General features: G+C 45.8%; 1 protein-coding gene across 6 annotated transcripts in view; it reads right to left on the reverse strand.

Annotated features, from left to right (window-relative positions):
* Window positions 1-1248: 1248 nt before the first annotated feature.
* LOC144127815 (uncharacterized) overlaps window positions 1249-19157 on the reverse strand; it is a 135620-nt gene continuing 117711 nt past the window's right edge. For 2 of the 6 annotated variants that reach the window (XM_077660752.1, XM_077660754.1), the window contains 2 exons: window positions 10589-10849; window positions 1249-4537 (listed from right to left, as the gene is read on the reverse strand). In XM_077660752.1, the coding sequence (XP_077516878.1) occupies window positions 4168-4537; window positions 10589-10849 (631 nt within the window). In that variant the 3' untranslated portion in view covers window positions 1249-4167. Of the gene's footprint in view, window positions 4574-10588; window positions 10850-19157 lie in introns of all 6 variants that reach the window. The other 4 variants (XM_077660749.1, XM_077660751.1, XM_077660753.1 and 1 more) reach the window with 3 other exon arrangements.

The following is a 19157-nucleotide window of genomic DNA, read 5'->3' on the forward strand; positions in this document are numbered from 1 at the left end:
AGCATATGGCTGCAACATCGGAGTATGTTCACAACTTTATGTGCTTCTAGGGCAGAGCCTTTTATTCTCCTCAACCCCCAGGAGGGGTCATCAGTGGGCTCTTGCTTGCTCTCTCCAGTCTCCTTTTCCCAGCGAGCTCTTTGTGGCCTCTGCAGGTGCTTCCTTCGCGCAATCTATAGAGGTGATCTTCGTGTTTGGGTCAAACTGAAATCCTGTGTGGACCCTATAATTTACAAATAAATTTAAAAATTGCTGCTTGCAATGGATTAGGGCAGCACATCACCACGAGTTCTTACCTGCCCCTCCACCTGCGACCTACAGTGGGGAATCTGGGCCCATTGGGTGTGCCCAAGCGACGTGAGCGAGACAGGGTGCAGTCTTTTTTTTCCCAGCGTGTCAGCGTGTACGAGTTGAGGGGGAATACAGAGCAATATATTTATTTGCCGAGGTCTTCGGTGTTAATGAAGCTAGCTTAAAAATTGTTCACGTTTCAGTGGCAGGTGATGGAATACGGATCGCTCGTACGGTATATAACCCGGGTACGGTATGATATATAACTGATATAAATGATATATAACCTCACTATATACCGTTTCATGGTCTGTTTAAACTGAAAAGCAAATGACAAAACTCGTCGCGGCGACTCAGTGGTTAGGGCGTTTGGCTACTGAGCCGAAGTTCGAACCCGGCCACGTTTCTTTCGAAGCAGAAAGGCGCCCCTGTGCTGTCGTGTCCGTCACAATGCGAGCTCAAGTTAAACACGGACACGCTTCAGGCAACGTTTGTGCTCATTGAAGCGCCCATTTAAACAACACCCTGATTGTCCGACACAATTGCTGCCTCAAGACAAGCGAGTCTTGTAGGATGCGTTTACCCCTGTGCTGCGCAATCCCCAGATGTCCAAATTATTCCTGAGCCGTCCACTACAGCACTTCTTTCTCTGTCTTGTTTCACTCCCACCTTCCTCCCTTCCCTTATCCTGCAGTTCAGGTGTCCACCGAGATGTGAGACAATACTGGGCCATTTCCTTTCCTCAAAAGCCAATTTCAATTTCAATGACAAGTTCTGTGAACAAGCATCCCATATGTGTGTGGCAAATGGCTGCATACACCCTCATATGGCATACTTTCCTCCATCTACAAGTAAGAAGCCTCCTCTGAAAGGTGCCTAGCAGAATATAGATGGTACAGATGTGCCAAATGGAAAGCACCACCAGTGGGATGGCATGACGCTTAAAACACAGAGGAGTCAACCAGTTCGATTCTTTAATAGTGAACAGGCATCTGGCCAGTACCCACATCACACAATACACACAAAAGAACCATAACACACTTGGAAATCCTAATCTAATTATGTGCTTGTATAGAAACACTGACAACTTAAAGGGAAAAAAAGAATGTGCACTTTACAACTGCAAGTCACAGCCAGATAATGGAAGAAGCAAAAACAAAAGTACAAGGTAGTCAACGCTGCTAAAAACATGCACAATGCACGCGCACACACACACCCGAGAAGGGAAACAATGCAAACAGCTACACTACTAATCCGAGTTTGCTTTTAGCAAGCCATAATAGATGCTAAACGTCAAAAGCTTGTACACAAACACTGGTAGTCAGTTTTACCTTTCCTCCACATAGTGCCCCAAAGAGAAAAATGCATACAGAAAGGGACGGGGGTGTGCACTCTCGTCACACTCTCGTCTACAGCTACTTGCACTTGACGCCAGTACTAACAGCTGAAAGAAAGATTAACTGAACAGAGGCAAAAGTGGATGAGTGAGAACCTCCACCCCGAAGAGAACAATCAAGCCTTTGAAAAAAATGCAAAACGGAAGTGAGAAAAAAAAAAAGATTTGCACAAGGTAGATTATAGTATTCCTGTTTGCTTTTGAGACTAGTACCTAACACAGATGTGCTTTAGTCACACAAATAGAGTGGGCCATACAAATGCACACAGCGGGCGACTCTCTACAGCACCGATGCAGGTGCTCCCCCCTCCCCTTTCTTAGTCTGTCGTAACCATATTGGCCATGACCAGCTTGCAGCCCTGTTGGCAAGCTTGTTCAACAAAGTGCCAACCACCAGATGGGCACACAATCAAAACCTGTTATGATGGAACGAGTTCCTACCAGGTAAGATGATAATAAAGAAGTGGTGTGCAACCCGCCTGGTCGTGCCCAACCAAATCCGCAATGATGTGTTGTGTTACTTTGCCTATCTTTGCTACGGAACATACATGTGCACACATATGCAATAAAAGTGTGTGTTCTGCCTCCCCTCTTATGTACAGTGTAGATAACAGGCGTGGGCCCTCCCTCCTGCCGTGCCCAACAGCATGCACAAATATACTTAGCACAGATTTATATACACACAGACACACTCGTCCTCACAAATTCCAGAGGTCAAAACCACCTCTGCATCACTTCGCTGCTGGCAGAGGAAGGGACAAAACAATGCAGCGATCTACGACGCAAAACAATGAAAGGGCACAGATGCAGACACTGCTCTTCAATAAAGCTGCTTCCATCGTGCCTTTCGTGCAAAACAGCTGTGGCATCTCTGCAAGTGCGCACAGCGTGGGCTCTTTCACTTTTGACAAAAATGTGACCATAAGAGAATGACAGAAAATAGCTGTTTTCAGCGCTAAATGTGAAATATGATGCAGACATGCACACTCAACATGTAAATCATCAAAACCTGGCTCTTTCCAGAGGCTTACAAAGATCACCAACTATGGCCATTGGAAGCATGCCACAAAAACACGCGCACACACAACACACAAAGAAAATTGTACTTTGTGCAGACCATTAACCTGATCTACACTGCGATGGGTTGTCGTTCAGGATGCATGCTTCACACATGCACTAGCAGTCACTGCTTGTGCCTACAGTCGGGGCATAACACGGCCTCAAGTTCCGCACGAGTGTGTTTGGCTCCCCTCTAGCAACTCTCCAAAGCACAGACAATTGTAGCTAATATAAGGCAAAAACATTCACACGCCATAACACTTGGAAGGGGGGGGGGCACTGTGCAAGCTTGCGACCAACAAGCAGAGCGTAGGGGATGAGTGCAACAACTTTGCAACTGTCGCGCCAATTCGGCCCACACAGATCCAAATTCCCTCACCAACGTGCCTTTTATCCAACTTTGTACAGACAGCAAAGGCACAGCGTCTCTCTTTGCATCTGTCGACAATGAGCTGCCCAGCCTAGATATCCCTCTCGCACACGATGAGAGCACCGAGACAATGGCTGCACCCTCCCATACCCACAAGTAAAGCAGCATCTGGCCACACTGTGCTGCTCTCAGACTGCGCATGGGCTGGACCAAGGAGGAACCCTGTGTTACGACCAGACACACGCAGAAGCTGTGTTCCCGAGCAGGGGTGGCCACGCTTCCAGCACTAGCAGTGGTCGAGGCACTTTGCGAAGATACAGCTCGCTCACCTACAGAGGCAAGGGCGAGGTCCAACTGGAGCCACTGGGTCAGACAACGAGTGGGAGGAGAGAGAAAGACGGTGCTAGAACGCTCCCAGAAAAATGCCCCACCCTCCCCACCCCCGACTCCAGTGCTGCTGTGCCCATGTCACTTCCTGCTGGTAACAGTTCCAAATGTCCAGTGCACATGGAGCAGCTGCAACAGGGACCACCCAAGGAGGCGTCACAACACCTCCTGCTGCTTAGCCATGTGTGTGTGCCAACCACCAGTCAAAACCCAAGTGGTCACACCACTCGAAGGAAGGCGAAACAAAGAAGAACAGTGGGGAACAGCCACCTATCTGCCACCGATACAAAGCAACAACAAAAAGAGCTAAAAATGAGATACAGCAATACTGCATGCTCCTTGACTAAGGGTGCACATGCGCTGCACGTGCAGTGGTGATACCCGTGGTTTTCTGCCGGGAACGAACTGAAAACAAATGCCTCAGACTGCTCAGCTATGCAACACAAGTCCCAGCAAGCACGCCATCAAATGTCACTGTACTGAAGTCGCAACGCACGCAGCACCACACGGGAGCGCACGACAACAGACTGTCAGTGGTGCAGCACCACCAGGCTACGGTAACTGAACCGAGTGGTGCAAAAAGTAACAAACATACACACACTGCATGGAAGAAAAGCCATACACACAACACTGGTCCATTGAGGTGGTCGTCCTCAGTGCAGCCTCACTCGCCAAACATCTGGTAGACATGCTGGTACTGGGGCTTCCCGGGACTCAAGGGGTTGAGGCCATAGCTGTATGAAGCCACAGCGGCCGCGGGTGCAGCAGGGAAGGTGGGCGGGGCAGCAGTAGCTCCCTGGGGCCCTGCTGGTTGCAGGTGGGCAGGTAGAGGGTGCGCGGTGTATGGCACGGCTGCCAATGTGGCTGTCGCAGGGGCCGGGCCTCGGCTGTGGTGGTGGGCTGGGGGCGGGGCCAGGGGTGGGGCCAGGAACCCGCCGGCTAGGACATACTTCTGTGGAGCTTGCTGGGGCAGGTAAGCTGGCTGGGCAAGGCTGCTGGCAGCTGCAACATACACCGTGGGGCGGCAGTACTCCCTGCGCAATGCAAGCAGCGGCAGTTTCCCCTCAGTCCTGCGTTCAGGCGGGACAAAAATTACGAAGGGCACTTAAGACTTACTTGCTGCGAGTGTGAAAGCATTTGTGTGTCAGCGTGGACTACTATTTAACTATATATTAGGGGTGTGCGAATACTGTATATACTCGTGTAATGAACCCACTTGCATAATGAGCCCGCCTCCCACTTTTGTCGGCCAGAATTTACTTTTTTTTTTCAGCCTTTAACTCTTTGTAGCGGGTTCCTCAGTTTTTGCGCTGTCCGCACAGCGCAGACCTTGGAAGCGCGCCAAGATGCTGTCCACCGCGGATAACATCACCACTTTTTTGTTTACCTTTTGAGGAGAGCTCCTGCCAGAGGGGTAAGGGGGAGGAGGACGCGGCGCGCTTGGGGAACTTGGCAGAGCGCCAAGACGTGTGCTGTAAGCTAAGGCTTAACCATTCGCATTACACACTCGTGACCATCCTGTGTGTTTTTTTAACCTCGCGTAAAAAACATGCGCCTGTCCTTCAGGGCCGGTGTTCAGCATGTTCGCATTATCTCGATGCAAATGGCCAGCGCCACTGGCTGCCAGAAAATTGCCGGATCACGTCAAAGTGAACGATGCTAAACACCAGTGGCACGAACGCGTATGATCGCGTAGGTTTGGTGATGATGGAAGGACGGAAATAGAAATATGATATGAAATCTCGACTCTTCCAAAAAAATCTGTTGAAACTTTTTTTCCCGCGTAATGAACCTTCCCCCCAAACGGATGTCAACTTTTCTGGAAAAGAGTGGGTTCATTAAGTGAGTATATACGGTATTTGAGAAACTGATATTTGAGAATTTCCGAATATTCGAAAATTCCCAAATACTCGCCAGCGATTGTATACCGTGGCGAATTTCAGAAATTCGACTGTAGCAAAACCACAATATCTGGACAAATTATCCGACAATCGGGTTTAGAGTTTCAGGAAAACAATACAAAGGTGCTGTTCCCTTTCTTCGCCATTGTTTATCTCACGTGGACTGATCATACTCCCGACACCATTAGGCTTGATCTTGTGCAAAATTCCGTACGTGGGATTTTCTACTTATCACACATGCTGCGAACAAGATGGCCAACAAACCGCTTTGAACAATCACAACATGAAAGCGCGCTTTTTTCCAGTCTTTATCCTTCCGTAATATGTTACATACTTAATGTCTACACCTATAGCATTCGTCCTGTCACCTTTACTGAAACTCTTAGAGTGTGACCTCCACCATCTCATATTGGCGAACTATGCTTTGCGGGAAAGCCTACTTGTGGAATGTCGCATGAGGCTCCCAAAGGGGCGAGTCGAGGTGTCACAGCACGGCAAGCGATCGTGCAAAAAACCCGCCTATTGCGTAGTGCAGCATTGTAACCCGTGCACCTTTTAAATGCGCTTAACGGCAAGTGTGACAACATTTGGAGGGCCCCTGTCGCTAGGCTGAAAAATAGTCTGGCTGCGGAGTTTCGGTTTCTGAGCTTCGCCGCTCACCCGCGGCAACTGCAGCTGTCGAGCCACGCATTCGCTGGGAATCCAATCCCAGCTCTGCGCCGCTTTTGGACACCGACTGCCACGTTGCTGGTCATTTCATTATCTTTTTTAGAAGCCGTCTTGCCATTCCAACACCAATGTGCTCCCCCCACCACCCCCCTCCGTGCTTGCATTGACATTTTTCATCCAGCACACCGAAACGGGGCGCTCTCATTACGGGTTTACAGGTGCTTGCGCGATGGGCCGCTTCAAAAGACTTTACAGCATTTTCAAATTCTTGCCAAGATTTTTTTGTTCTTTTCCAGGGGCTGTGGGGCATTTTATAAATCGACCTTTGGATAACCCAGGCATTTAATCCAGTTCCTTCAACTCTGAATGAATAAGGTTTTATTAGCCATTATGTTGTCATTTTATGGATTTCATTTTGCATGACCACATTAAAGGTTGGGCACTGTTATGCTGTCTATCAAGTAGTATGCATTTCTCTGTACATCATGTTTTTTATATGGTGCCGAGGCAGTCTGGTTTTGTTTATTTTAGTTGCAAAGCACCTCTCCTACAAACCATCACAAAGCACCGACTGACACCCCGCAAAACATGCTACGCCCCCACCCTTCACGTTCCAAGCATCTCAATATCGTCCTCACTAACATACGGAGCATTTTACCAAAGCGAGATAAACTGCACAGCCTTATCGACGACACTGGTGCTGACATTGTCCTACTAACAGAAACGTGGCTACACGAAGGCGTGAAAGATACTGAAATCCTCCCTTCAAACGGGAACTACGTTCTTTATCGTCGTGATCGGCGCGGACGGAGGGGCGGAGGAGTGCTTATCGCCATCCGAAACACCCTATCATCATCACTCATCTGTCACGACACCAAACTAGAACTAACCTGGGTATGCGTGCACAACTTCGGATTGAAAGAAATATTGGGCATTTGCTACAGGCCACCAGACAGTGATTCATCCTTCTGTGACTCCCTTCATGACGCATTAACGACGATTAAAAACACATATTTGAATTCGAACATCTTTCTGTTCGGTGATTTTAACTATCCACATATAAACTGGGCTTCCCTCTCTGTATCTAGTCATTCACCTTCCAAAGAATCGAAACAATTTCTTGACTTAACACTAGACTTCAACCTGCATCAAACCATCACACACCCCACAAGAGGTACTCACACTCTTGACCTGTTACTGACATCTTGCCCAGACAACATTCACAGTGTAACTCTGCTTCCGGGCCTCAGCGATCACATGTTTCTGCACATTTGCACGTCATTACATTCCAACAGGCGATCACCTACGAAAAAATTAATCACTGACTATAAGCGAGGTAATTTCGATTCCATAAATAAGGAACTTTCATTCTTTTTCACCGACTTCCTAGGTTCTTATCTAACCAACACAGTTCACGAAAACTGGGAAAGTTACAAGTCAACAATGTTGCGACTAAAAAATAAGTACATCCCAACCATTGTCGTCAAATCGGATTCCAACAATATTTGGTTTAACAAAAACTTGAAGCACCTTCTTAGTAGGAAAAAACGGCTTTATCGTTCCGCTAAACTAAGCCAAAAACAAGAAGCATGGGAAAGATACCACGCCTGCGCGAGTAAATATTTAAATGAATTGAGTGCTGCGAAAGATAAATTTTTCTCTGTTGACTTGCTCTCCATTCTCAAAACAAATCCCACCAAATTCTGGCGTATCCTCTCCCCTAAACATAAATCTAATCGGTTCGATCTTGTAGGACCTGATGGCGAACCAGCTGATACTAATCAATGCGCAAAACTTTTAAATGACTACTTCTCATCTGTGTTTTCGCCTGTCAGCAATTCTACACCCAACGTTTTGCAAACCAATAGTCAAAAAGAAATGCCGGAAATTCAAATTAGCCCCGAAGGAATCTCCAAATTAATCAGTTCACTCAAGCTGTCATCATCTGCAGGATGTGACCAAATAAACAGTAAACTACTTAAAAACACTCTATCATTATCAAGCCAGATACTACACCTAATATTTACCCAATCTTTAGACACCGGAAACATTCCTGACGATTGGAAGATAGCCCAAATTGTTCCCATTTTCAAAACAGGTGATCGCGCATGCCCAGCTAACTATCGTCCAATATCCCTTACTAGCATATCTTCTAAACTTCTAGAGCACATTATATCATCAAGCTTAATGTCTCACCTTGATTCAATAAATTTCTTTTATCCTCATCAACATGGCTTCAGGAAATCATTTTCATGCGAAACCCAGCTGGCAGAGTTCACCCAAGACATCCTTAAGGCCATAGACGATAACCTCCAAATAGATGCAATCTTCTTAGACTTCTCGAAGGCATTTGATCGCGTACCTCACAACCATCTGTTTGCGAAACTTTCGTTCCTGGGAATTCCTGCTAATCTGATATGCTGGCTCGAACATTTTCTAAAAGGACGCTCGCAGTTCACATCCGCCAATAACATCCAGTCACCCTTAACAGATGTAACATCTGGTGTCCCTCAAGGGGCCGGGTTATCACCATTACTCTTCTTAATATACATCAACGACCTGCCCTCTAATATTCAATGCAAATTGCGACTCTTTGCGGACGATTGTGTCATCTATAATGCAATAAGTAACCCAACCGATAACCTCACTTTGCAACTGGACCTTGACGTTATTGCATCATGGTGTGAAAAGTGGCAGATGCCTTTAAATCTTACTAAGTGCAAATCGTTGTCCTTCACTCACAAACACACCTTGACGAATCACACTTACAGCATTTCATCAGTCCCTATAACCGTTGCAAAATCTTACAAATATCTAGGTGTACATCTCACATCAACACTTTCTTGGGTCACCCACATTAGAACCATTTGCTCCGACACTTCACGCACACTTGGCTACCTGAGAAGGAATCTGAAATCTGCATCCCCTAACATAAAACAACTCGCGTATGAAACATTTGTGCGGCCAAAATTAGAGTATGCATCATCCATCTGGCACCCATGGCAATCGTATCTCACCATCGAATTGGAATCAATTCAAAATCGTGCAGCTCGGTTCATCACTTCATGTTACTCAAGAGAAGCCAGTGTCACCGCCCTCAAGCAGTCCCTCCGTCTCTCAACACTGGAATCACGCCGCGTCGTTTCCCGCCTATGCTTACTTCATACATTTTATCATAACACAAGATCACGGCACGCTCTATTAACCGCCCCACTACGAACGTCCTCCCGGCTTAGTCACGGTAACCCGATAGCACGCATCAGTGGCCACACGTCAGCTTACAACAACTCATTTTTCCCCAACGCAATAGCACTATGGAATTCACTGCCTAACGACATCGCTGCATGCACTGATCACAAAACATTCCGCGAGAAAATAAAAATTCACCTCACATAAATCTTGATCACTTCTGCGCTCTTTTGTAGCGAGTATTGCTTGACATATCTTTGTTAAATGATGTATGGTTTGGTTTGGTTTCTGGGGTTTAACGTCCCAAAGCGACTCGGCTATGAGAGACGCCGTAGTGAAGGGCTCCGGAAATATCGACCACCTGGGGTTCTTTAACGTGCACTGACATCGCACAGTACACGGGCCTCTAGAATTTCGCCTCCATCGAAATTCGACCGCCGCGGCCGGGATCGAACCCGCGTATTTCGGGCCGGCAGCCGAGCGCCGTAACCACTCAGCCACCGCGGCGGCTGTTAAATGATGTATCACTTGCTGAAAAACCCTGATATGACTACAACCCCTTTTATGTTTGTTTGTATGTTTGTTCTTTTTATTGTTATGCATGTTCCCATCATCGCCGTTGGAAACCAATATGCCCCCCCTTATGTAATGCCTTCGGGCCTTTAAGGGATCAATAAATGAAATAAATGAAATGAAACTATTCTGAAAAAAAAAAAAAAAATTGGGCAACAGAATTTGCTTGTTTATCATTTTCTGAAATATTTTAATAGCATTTGCTCTCACTACTCACATTTGAATGTCTCTTGTCCGTCCGAGATTTCAAGATGGCGGCCGGAAATCTCCGGTCAGCAAAATGTGACCCCCCCAACACATGACCGCCCGTGTGCAGTCGTTCGGCTAGCACAGCGGCCTGTTTACCTATGCTGGCATTCCGCTATATATGCGCCGTCTGAGCGGGTGCCGAGACTGGTGCCACTTGGGGTCACCATTGGTGACAAAATTGTGGCCCACCCATTTGGTGCAGAGTGTTCGGAGTGGTGGCAAATGAATCGGCACAATGCAGCGCACAAAGTTGTTAGTTGAGTTGAAGTCTGGTGTGTGTGAGAAATTCGTACCAATGACCTTTGGTTCTTAAACTGTAATGGAAGCGACCTTCAGAGGGCAGCAGCAGGCGAAGCAGTGGTATCCTGCCCATCACAGAAGCGGCACAGATATGAGAAGAACAATGATTTCACGTAAAGATCCAAAATATCACAGCCTGACAAATGCAGTCTTTCACAATGCCCAGTATGAGGACCCTCGCCATCGAAGACTAAGATCACCCACCTGTACAACTCAGCGGGCTGCGAGCTGGGTGCCAGGTGCAGGGGCTGGCCAACGTGCTGTAGCGGTGACAGGTGGTGGTGGGGGCGTGGTGGTGGGGGCACCAGGGTGGCACCGCACTTGACCAGACGCTCCCCTTCCAGGAAGCCGTTGGGGGGCCGCAGGGGGATGCACTCCTCGTCCACCTCCCGCTTAGGGGTCACCACCACATCCCCCCCACCCTGCTGGCACAGCAGTCGCTTCTTCTGGCACAGGGCACTGCTGCTGCATGTCAAAGGGTAAGCTCTCACACTGCCGGGCTCACATCAGTTAATTTGAGTGCCCTCTACATGAACATAGCTGTATGAACGACACCGTGCTAATAATGCAGCATCATGTCAAATATCCCATCAGAAAGGTTCCCGCACACCTTGTGCCAGTCAACAGCAAGCGCGGTGGCATTCCAAGGGCACGAGCACCAAAAAATTAATCATACACTTGCACAGTTTCGGTTTCCCTTTACAAAGTTTCACACCAGGCCACGGTGATGACGGCCCGGCCGCACATCAGCCAGCAAGCTGAGTACAGTTTTGCACAGGTAAGGGCGCTGACTGGTGCGTCACCGGTCTTTTACGCGACACTGTAAGGGCCCAATGTCCCAGAAAAGCTGGTATTGACACAACATAAAAATCCGGAAAGCTGAAAAGTTGGTGGCTGTTACAAGAGGCTCCCATAGATGGTGTCAGCCACACCAGCAGCGTACAAGTTGCAAGTCAAAACATGCTATCGCTACCCCATGCAGGAACAATTGTACACCTTGGTTAAATCGGGGCTTTATATGTGTGTCACTTAGAGACGGAGCTTAAGTGCCTCCCCAATGTTTCATTTTCTCACTGGAAGGCCGTTCCTGTGCCGAAGCGTTTCCCTATGTTGTTCTGGTTTCTTTTTCTCTCATTCTTTTGGGGGGCGAAACTGCACGTTCATTATGCACTGTTCGTAGTTATACGGTGGCACCTCTAAAGAAGTGACAACACCACTTGTGAGGAGTCTCCACTGCTGCTGTGTCACTCTGTGGAGGATGCCGTGGAAGCCTGCACCATTCTGGAGCAGTTGCCTCTTAAGGGGACGCGGCTTTGAGATCCCCAAAATATCCGTTTGTATGTCTAATTTTTTTTTAATGCTGTCCTGAAGTTTTATCATTGAAATCGACTTGGAAGTGCTCTAAAAAAAATTGTTTCATAAGCCATAGCAGCTCTGCATTGTGGGCAAGCCTGCAACAATACGCTTTTTGTTTTTCTCCGCTACAGTTTTCTGCCCGCATATTCATCTTGTGGTGCAGGCCTCATGACTGTTTTATGTATTTCGACCCTGTTTGTTCTGCTGCACTCCTAAAACTGTAGTACAGGTCAGGACTGTTTGCTTTTCCAATTTGTAAATTTTAATTGAAACAAATTTTCTTCTTAATTTAGATATGTTATAAGACATTGCATTGCAAAAATTCAAAACCAAAATTTATGCTTGGCGAAAAAATATTTTAAGAACATTTTGGACTGTAGCACGCAACTAGGAATGCAATGAATGTTGAATCAGCCTTCTGCCATATATCTATGCGACGCTGTGAAAAGAATTGGAACTTTTTTAGATGAACCGATAACTGACTCGGACACTGATGTATGTCACCGCGTCTCGACATTCAACAAAGAAGAAAAAAACAGTTGTTCGTTTTGTGCATCGCACTAAACGGGACAAGGTTCTGCAGAAATTCAGGAAGAAGCGGCTGACCACTAAGGGCATTGACTTCGGTGGGGAAAGCAGCCCTGTGTTCGTTAATGAGCATTTAACGGGGTCAAACAAAAAGCTCCTGGGCGCTGTGACTGCCCGAAAGAAAGCAATGGGATGGAAGTTCGTTTGAACCTCCCACGGAAAAATCTATGCACGCAGGGACGAGACTGCAGATGTTATCAGAATAGCCAATGTGCCTGATGTAGAAAAAATAGAAACATAATAGACACTAGCAGGAATGTTTCTAATGCTAATTGAACCCTTGCAATGGACATAGCTGGATGTTGCTATTATGACTATGCAACTTTCAATAAAACATATAAGTATAGTGTACGACAGCTTACAACTATGCATTTAAACATGCGCAGCATAAAAAACAAGGTCGATGATCTAGTAATATTCCTTCAGTCCCTGACTATTAAATTTAAAGCCCTAGTTCTAACAGAAACCTGGTTAACAAAGGACGACATACCACCTTACCTGCCAGGTTATAGGTGTGAAAGCATATGCAGGGAAGCAAAAAAAGGAGGCGGAATTGCAGTATATCTTGAGCAAAATATGTGTTGCGAAGTTATAGATAATTTGACAAGGATTGACCAAAACGTAGAAAGTTTCTTTATCAAATTATCTGGTACTGTGATTGGAGCAATATACAGGCCGCCATCTGGCTGTGTATCTGAATTTAGCGACTTCTTTGAAAATGCACCCAGTTTTCTAGGATCTGTTACAAAATCGTTTATAATTCTTGGAGATGTCAACATTGATACACTATCGGACAGCTCGAATGCAAATGAATTTCGTGACCTCATTCATCTCTATGCTTGTACGAACGTTGTGACAGTTCCAACAAGGGTGACCACTGATACCGCAACGTGTCTTGACAACTGCGTTACAAATATGAATTGTGACGATATCGCCGCTGGTGTTATAACATGTGACCTCAGTGATCACCTTCCCGTGTTCTGTTTGGGTCCCCCTGTTTCCAGCAGACACAGAGATAATAAGGAAAAGACGTGGTATCGTCAAATAAATGATGAAACTCTGAAGCTTTTTTGCACCCTAACAGAGAACGAAAGCTGGGATGACGTTTACATGGAACAGAATGCTACAACCGCGTATAGAATATTTCTGAAAAGACTTCTGTGGTGCTATGATGCAGCTATTCCTTTGTGTGAGCATAAAACAAAGAAAAAAGGTATGCGTAAACCTTGGATGACCATGGAGTTATTCAAGCGCATAAAAAAAAAAAATAAGAAGTTTCATGCTTTTCTGAAATCTCGCGATCTGCATCTATTTGCCGAGTTTAAAACCTTTAGGAACAAATTGAACTCAGACCTGAAGAAAGCGAAAATTGAGTATTTTCAGGCTGAAATTCTTTGGGTTCGTAATGACAATAAAAGGGTATGGGAGATGGTTAATAATTTAATGAACAGAAAACGACCGAATATCTGCGTAACAGCTATTACACAGTGAATGGGGATCGTCTCCCAGATGCACAGCTTGCGGAAGAAATGAATCTTAGCTTCATTACCTTTGAAAAGTATACTGGTCCACTTGCTAGTACGTACGAGCCGACACATACCAATGGCCCAATGGGCTCCATCTTGCTTTCTCCTAGCAGTCCATCAGAAATTTACAGAATAATCAAGAGTTTGAAAAACGATGTAGCATCTGGAGATGACGGGATAAAAGCTTTGCCAATTAAACATATTGCAAGCCACATAAGTCATGTGTTGTCATATATGGTTAATCTGATGCTTCTTACTGGAGATTTTCCTGCAGATCTAAAGATAGCAAAAGTACTTCCCGTGTATAACGGCGGCGGTGCAGCAAATATTAATAACTATAGGCCAATTTCTGTCTTGACTATTTTCTCTAAAATATTTGAGCGCGCTGTCAATGACAGACTCACTAGTTTTTTTTCAGAAACATGGAATAATAGCTGACGCTCAGTATGGCTTTCAAGCAAAAAAATCTACAGAACAGGCTCTTCTGCATATAAAAGATAAAATTATTGAAAACATAGAAAAAACGCTCCTAACACTGGGTCTATTTATAGATCTTAGGAAAGCGTTTGATACTGTACAACACGATATATTATTGAAGCTAGAGATCTGTGGGATTAGGGGTGTAGCGCTCAGACTACATGAAACATATCTGAAGGGTAGGTCCCACTCTGTAATTATAAACAACTGTATGTCTAGTAAAATGGAGTTACAGTACGGCGTCCCTCAATGATCATTCCGGGGCCTTTACTATTTCTTATATACGTGAATGATATAACTATGATACCAGGATCTCCTCAATTATACATGTACGCAGATGACACTAATATATTTTTTACGGGAGCAACAAAAGCATGCTTAGAAAAATCTGTAAATGAGTACTTACTAAAACTATCTACGCGGCTGCACGCCAACTGTATAAGCCTAAATATAACAAAATCTAAATACGTAATTTTCAAACCCACAAGCAAGCGAGATGACAGTCCCATCAACATCAGGTACGACGGCAACCCGCTGGCGGAGGTCACCGAACAAAAGTTCTTGGGGGTATGGTTCAGTGGTGATCTCTCTTGGAACACCCACGTAGATAGCCTTAAGTCCGAATTATCACGGTTTACAGGCTGCCTCTACCGAATTCAACACTTAATTCCATGTTGGTTGAAGCTGACATTATATTATTCTCTGTTCTACTCTAGAATAAGCTATAGTATACTAGTTTGGGGCACAACAACTGACTCAAATTACCACAAATTACAGTCGAACCTCGTTATAACGAACACTGATATAGCGAATTATCGGTTATAGCGAACTAATTACGAATTTTGGTTGGTCATGCTTCATTTCAGTGACATTTATTCTTTTATAACGAAACCGAAAACGCGAGATCCGCCGCGATATCGGCTGTAACGAAGAAATATTTGGTTTACACGAGGCTCAGAACTTGAAAGTAGCATAAAAAAAACAAAAACCAAAATGAAAATCGAAATGAAGTTTTGCCGTCTGGCACAAAAATCGCGTTTGGATGGTCGCGCCACCTGTGAACAGAGCGCGAAAACTCTGAAAGCTCATGACATGACAGAGGGCCGAAAGGCGGCGCCACTTGTCCAGCGGTAAAGAAAGGCAAGCGCAGCAACGTTGGCAACTTTGAGGCCGGCGTTCTGACATCAGCACAGCGGCCAGTCTTGTTGTTGCAGCGCTCGAAATGGCATCGAAGAGGAAAGCGATCTCGCTCCAGACAAAGCTGCAGATACTGAGAGCTGTGGACAGTGGCCGCAAGAAAAAGGATATTGCTTCGGAATTCGGCGTTCCTCCAAGTACGTTATCCACCATTTTGGCCACTAGAAAGAAGATTGAGGGCAACACCGAGGACGCCATAAAAGCCGACCGTAAACGAGTTAGGCCTTGCCATCACCCGGACGTGGAAGCGGCTTTGCTTTCTTGGTTTAAAGATGTGAGGGCGCGAAATTTGCCGGTGTCGGGAGCACTTCTTCAACGGAAGGCCCACAGCCTGGCCTGCGTACTGGGGCATGACGATTTCTGTGCAAGCAGCGGTTGGCTGCAACGTTTCAAAGATAGGCACGAGATCGCGTGCCACACTTTGTCTGGCGAAGGGTCCGCTGTCGACATGGAGACATGTCAAACGTGGCTGGAGAATTTTCGTCCTCTGCTCCAGGAGTACGAGTGCGACGTATACAACGTCGACGAAACCGGCGTGTTTTTCAAGTTGTTGCCAGAGCGGTCACTGGCGATGAAGAACGAGACCTGCCATGGGGGCAAGAAAAACAAAGACCGGGTGACTGTCGTCGTTGCCGTGAACATGGACGGCTCCGACAAAAGACGGCTCACCGTCATCGGCAAGTCGGCACATCCGAGGTGCCTGAAAGGCGTCCGGAATTTGCAGGTTCAATACACGTCGAACAAAAAAGCGTGGATGACGACCAAGCTTTTCGAGGACTGGCTGAGAGCGTTCGACCAGGACATGGAGAGGCAGCACAGGAAGGTCCTGTTGCTTTTGGACAACTGTTCGGCGCATAAAGTTTCGATCGTGCTGAAGGCAGTTCGCTTGCAGTTTTTGCCACCGAACGCAACTTCTGCTTTGCAGCCTTTAGACAAAGGCATTATTCGTTCGCTTAAGTGCAATTATAGGAAGCGTTTGGTGACGCAACTGGTGTTTGACATCGATCGACATAGATCGACAACAATAAACATCAAGACGACACTCGAAATGTTGTACGGGTCGTGGAATGAGGTGAGGCAGTCGACAATAAGGAACTGTTTCGCGGATGCCGGTTTTGTTCTGCCTGCCGACGAAGAAGAAGTGCAGCCCGAAGACCAGGCAGAGCTGGACAGAACTTGGGATCGGCTGGCAGTCCCAGGCGTCGAATTCGACGATTTCGTTTCGGCCGATGAGAACTTGGCCGTGGCGCCCGAGCTGACGGATCAAGAAATTGTGGATCGCGTTTTGTTGCCCGAGGATGACAGCAGCAGCGACAGCGGTGAGAGTGAACGGGATGAACCAACGATGAGCAGTGCGGATGCCGCGGACATGCCAGGAGGCTGAAAGGATATTTGGAAAAACTCCCGACGACGAAAACTGCTGACGTAGAAAAGGCCCTCTTGAGCATGGACAATGTAGAAAACTTCATTCTGCGCAGCGCTGTGAAAAGCCACCAGACGAAGATAACATCTTTCTTCAAATGAACGAATGCAAACCTGTTTGGCTGATCCCGGGCTGGCGTTGCATATGTCTCCTCGCCCAACGCCGCCTCTCCTCCTTCTCTTCTCGCCCAACGCCCCCTCTCCTCCTCCTCCTCTTCTCTCAAAGCTGCTTTGGCAGCTTTTTTTTTTCAACGGTCCCTCTCGGGGCCACCAATCGCGCTTCGGCAGAGCACGCAGGCGCGATGGTTCCCGCTGTGTCTCACTCGAGTTCCTCTCTCTACACCAAGTCGCCTATGCGCAGACACATGGTGCAGTCGTTTCGCGCCACGCACTTTCACGTGCGCGGCGACATAAGAACAGTCGTGTCAACCTTCCCATATTCCGGCCTATTTTGATTGAATGCCACAAGGAGACAGGTAAGGATTACCACGTTTGTAGTGGGTTCAAAGCCAAGTATATAATGCATTTTAGTGTCTAGAATATTTGCGCGAGCCAAATTACGAATTTGTCACAGCCGATATTTATGCCTATTGTTACAACGAATATCGGATATAACGAACTGATTTTACGGTCCCGATGCTACTTCGTTATAACGAGGTTCGACTGTAATTACTTTGCAGAAGAAAGTGCTACGCATTTGCGAAACTTACCGTGAGGATAAACGGAAACTAAGAACTCACCCGCTTTTTAGTAAGTACAATATTCTGAGGGCAGACCAGGCATACTACTTCAAGCTGCTACAATGGATACATAAGAAAAGACTGCATAACGTACCTACGGAGAGTGTAAGCCCGTACGACATCAGAGGTCCGAAAATAAGAATGCCAATAGTTAAAACAAACTATGGCCGGCAAATACTACCCTTTCAGGTTAGCAAAATGCTCAATAGAAGAGACATTCCCGTTAATTACAATAAACCGTTCCCTGCCTTCAAAAAGGATTGTAAGAGAGCTCTTTTGTTCAGTGATGTTCCCTTTGCCATCTCCCATTTTTCTTACTTGCGATGCCTGTACTGTTCGTATACGTGCGGATATTTGTTCATGGACACATTTTCTTTCTCTGCTTGAAGGGGAAGAGGAAAGGGGAAAAATGAGGAAAAATCTGATTTAGTGTATTATGTTGCATATGTATCATGATTCTTATCATTTTTATGTTGCACCCATTCCACTTTTATAGTGCAATTTTCTTGTTGAGTGCCCTTTCCTTTTACAGATGTATCTTTGTGTTTCTTGTATGCAGTGTATGCGTTTGTGTTTTGACCAATGATATTGTTTGTGTGCCGCCCAGCCGCACTGTTATATGTATGTATATATATATAAATTTTTTGCCTCTTTGTCATGCACAGGGGGCTGAGGCCTCGTCAGGCAATACCAAGCCTTTAGTCTCAACCCTCTCTTAGGCAAATGTCCAAGAAAAAAAAAAGAAAAGAAAATAACCAATAAATAAATCTGTCTAATATGCTTAAAAAATTTATTGCAAATACATAAAAACTAAACCATTTTTGTGAAAGCCACATCCCCCTTTAACAATCCCGGCAGAGTGCATACAGTAATGATTCTGACGCTATTAAAAAACAGTAATCATTGCCATGCAATTTTCATCTTGAAAGCAGATGACCACTGCCCTGGTTCACCCCAAATAAATTTACTATGATGCTAATGGTCACTGGCAATTTAGGCAACAGCCAATTGTTACTTCGGACCTGCTGTTAATACATACATTTTCCCGGTTCCTTGAAGTTAAATTAACGAGGTTTTACTGCAGTAAAAGCACATGTATAGTAAACTGAAACTACAGTCCCATTTCGCCAATAATACGAAAATATGTCACTACATGGTGATCAATCCGCAACACTACCATTATTTTTGGCACGGAGCCGGCAATTTATAATAAATGACACACCAAATGAATACAACTAATAATTATATTATTAATTATATTAATTATTACTCCAATAAATTTAATGTTAATTTATAATAAATTTTTGGCTCCATACCAAGAATTCATACTTAGTGTGAATGCTCGAAAGCATTCATTCTACGCACTGAACCCATCTACCGGTGATCTTCAAAACCATTTCAAGGTATACAGTAACCTCTAGTTATAATAAAGTCAGCGGGACAAAGAAAAAATTCGCTGTAAGCGGT

Source organism: Amblyomma americanum, chromosome 4 (assembly GCF_052857255.1).
Source record: "Amblyomma americanum isolate KBUSLIRL-KWMA chromosome 4, ASM5285725v1, whole genome shotgun sequence".
NCBI classification, from domain to species: domain Eukaryota; kingdom Metazoa; phylum Arthropoda; class Arachnida; order Ixodida; family Ixodidae; genus Amblyomma; species Amblyomma americanum.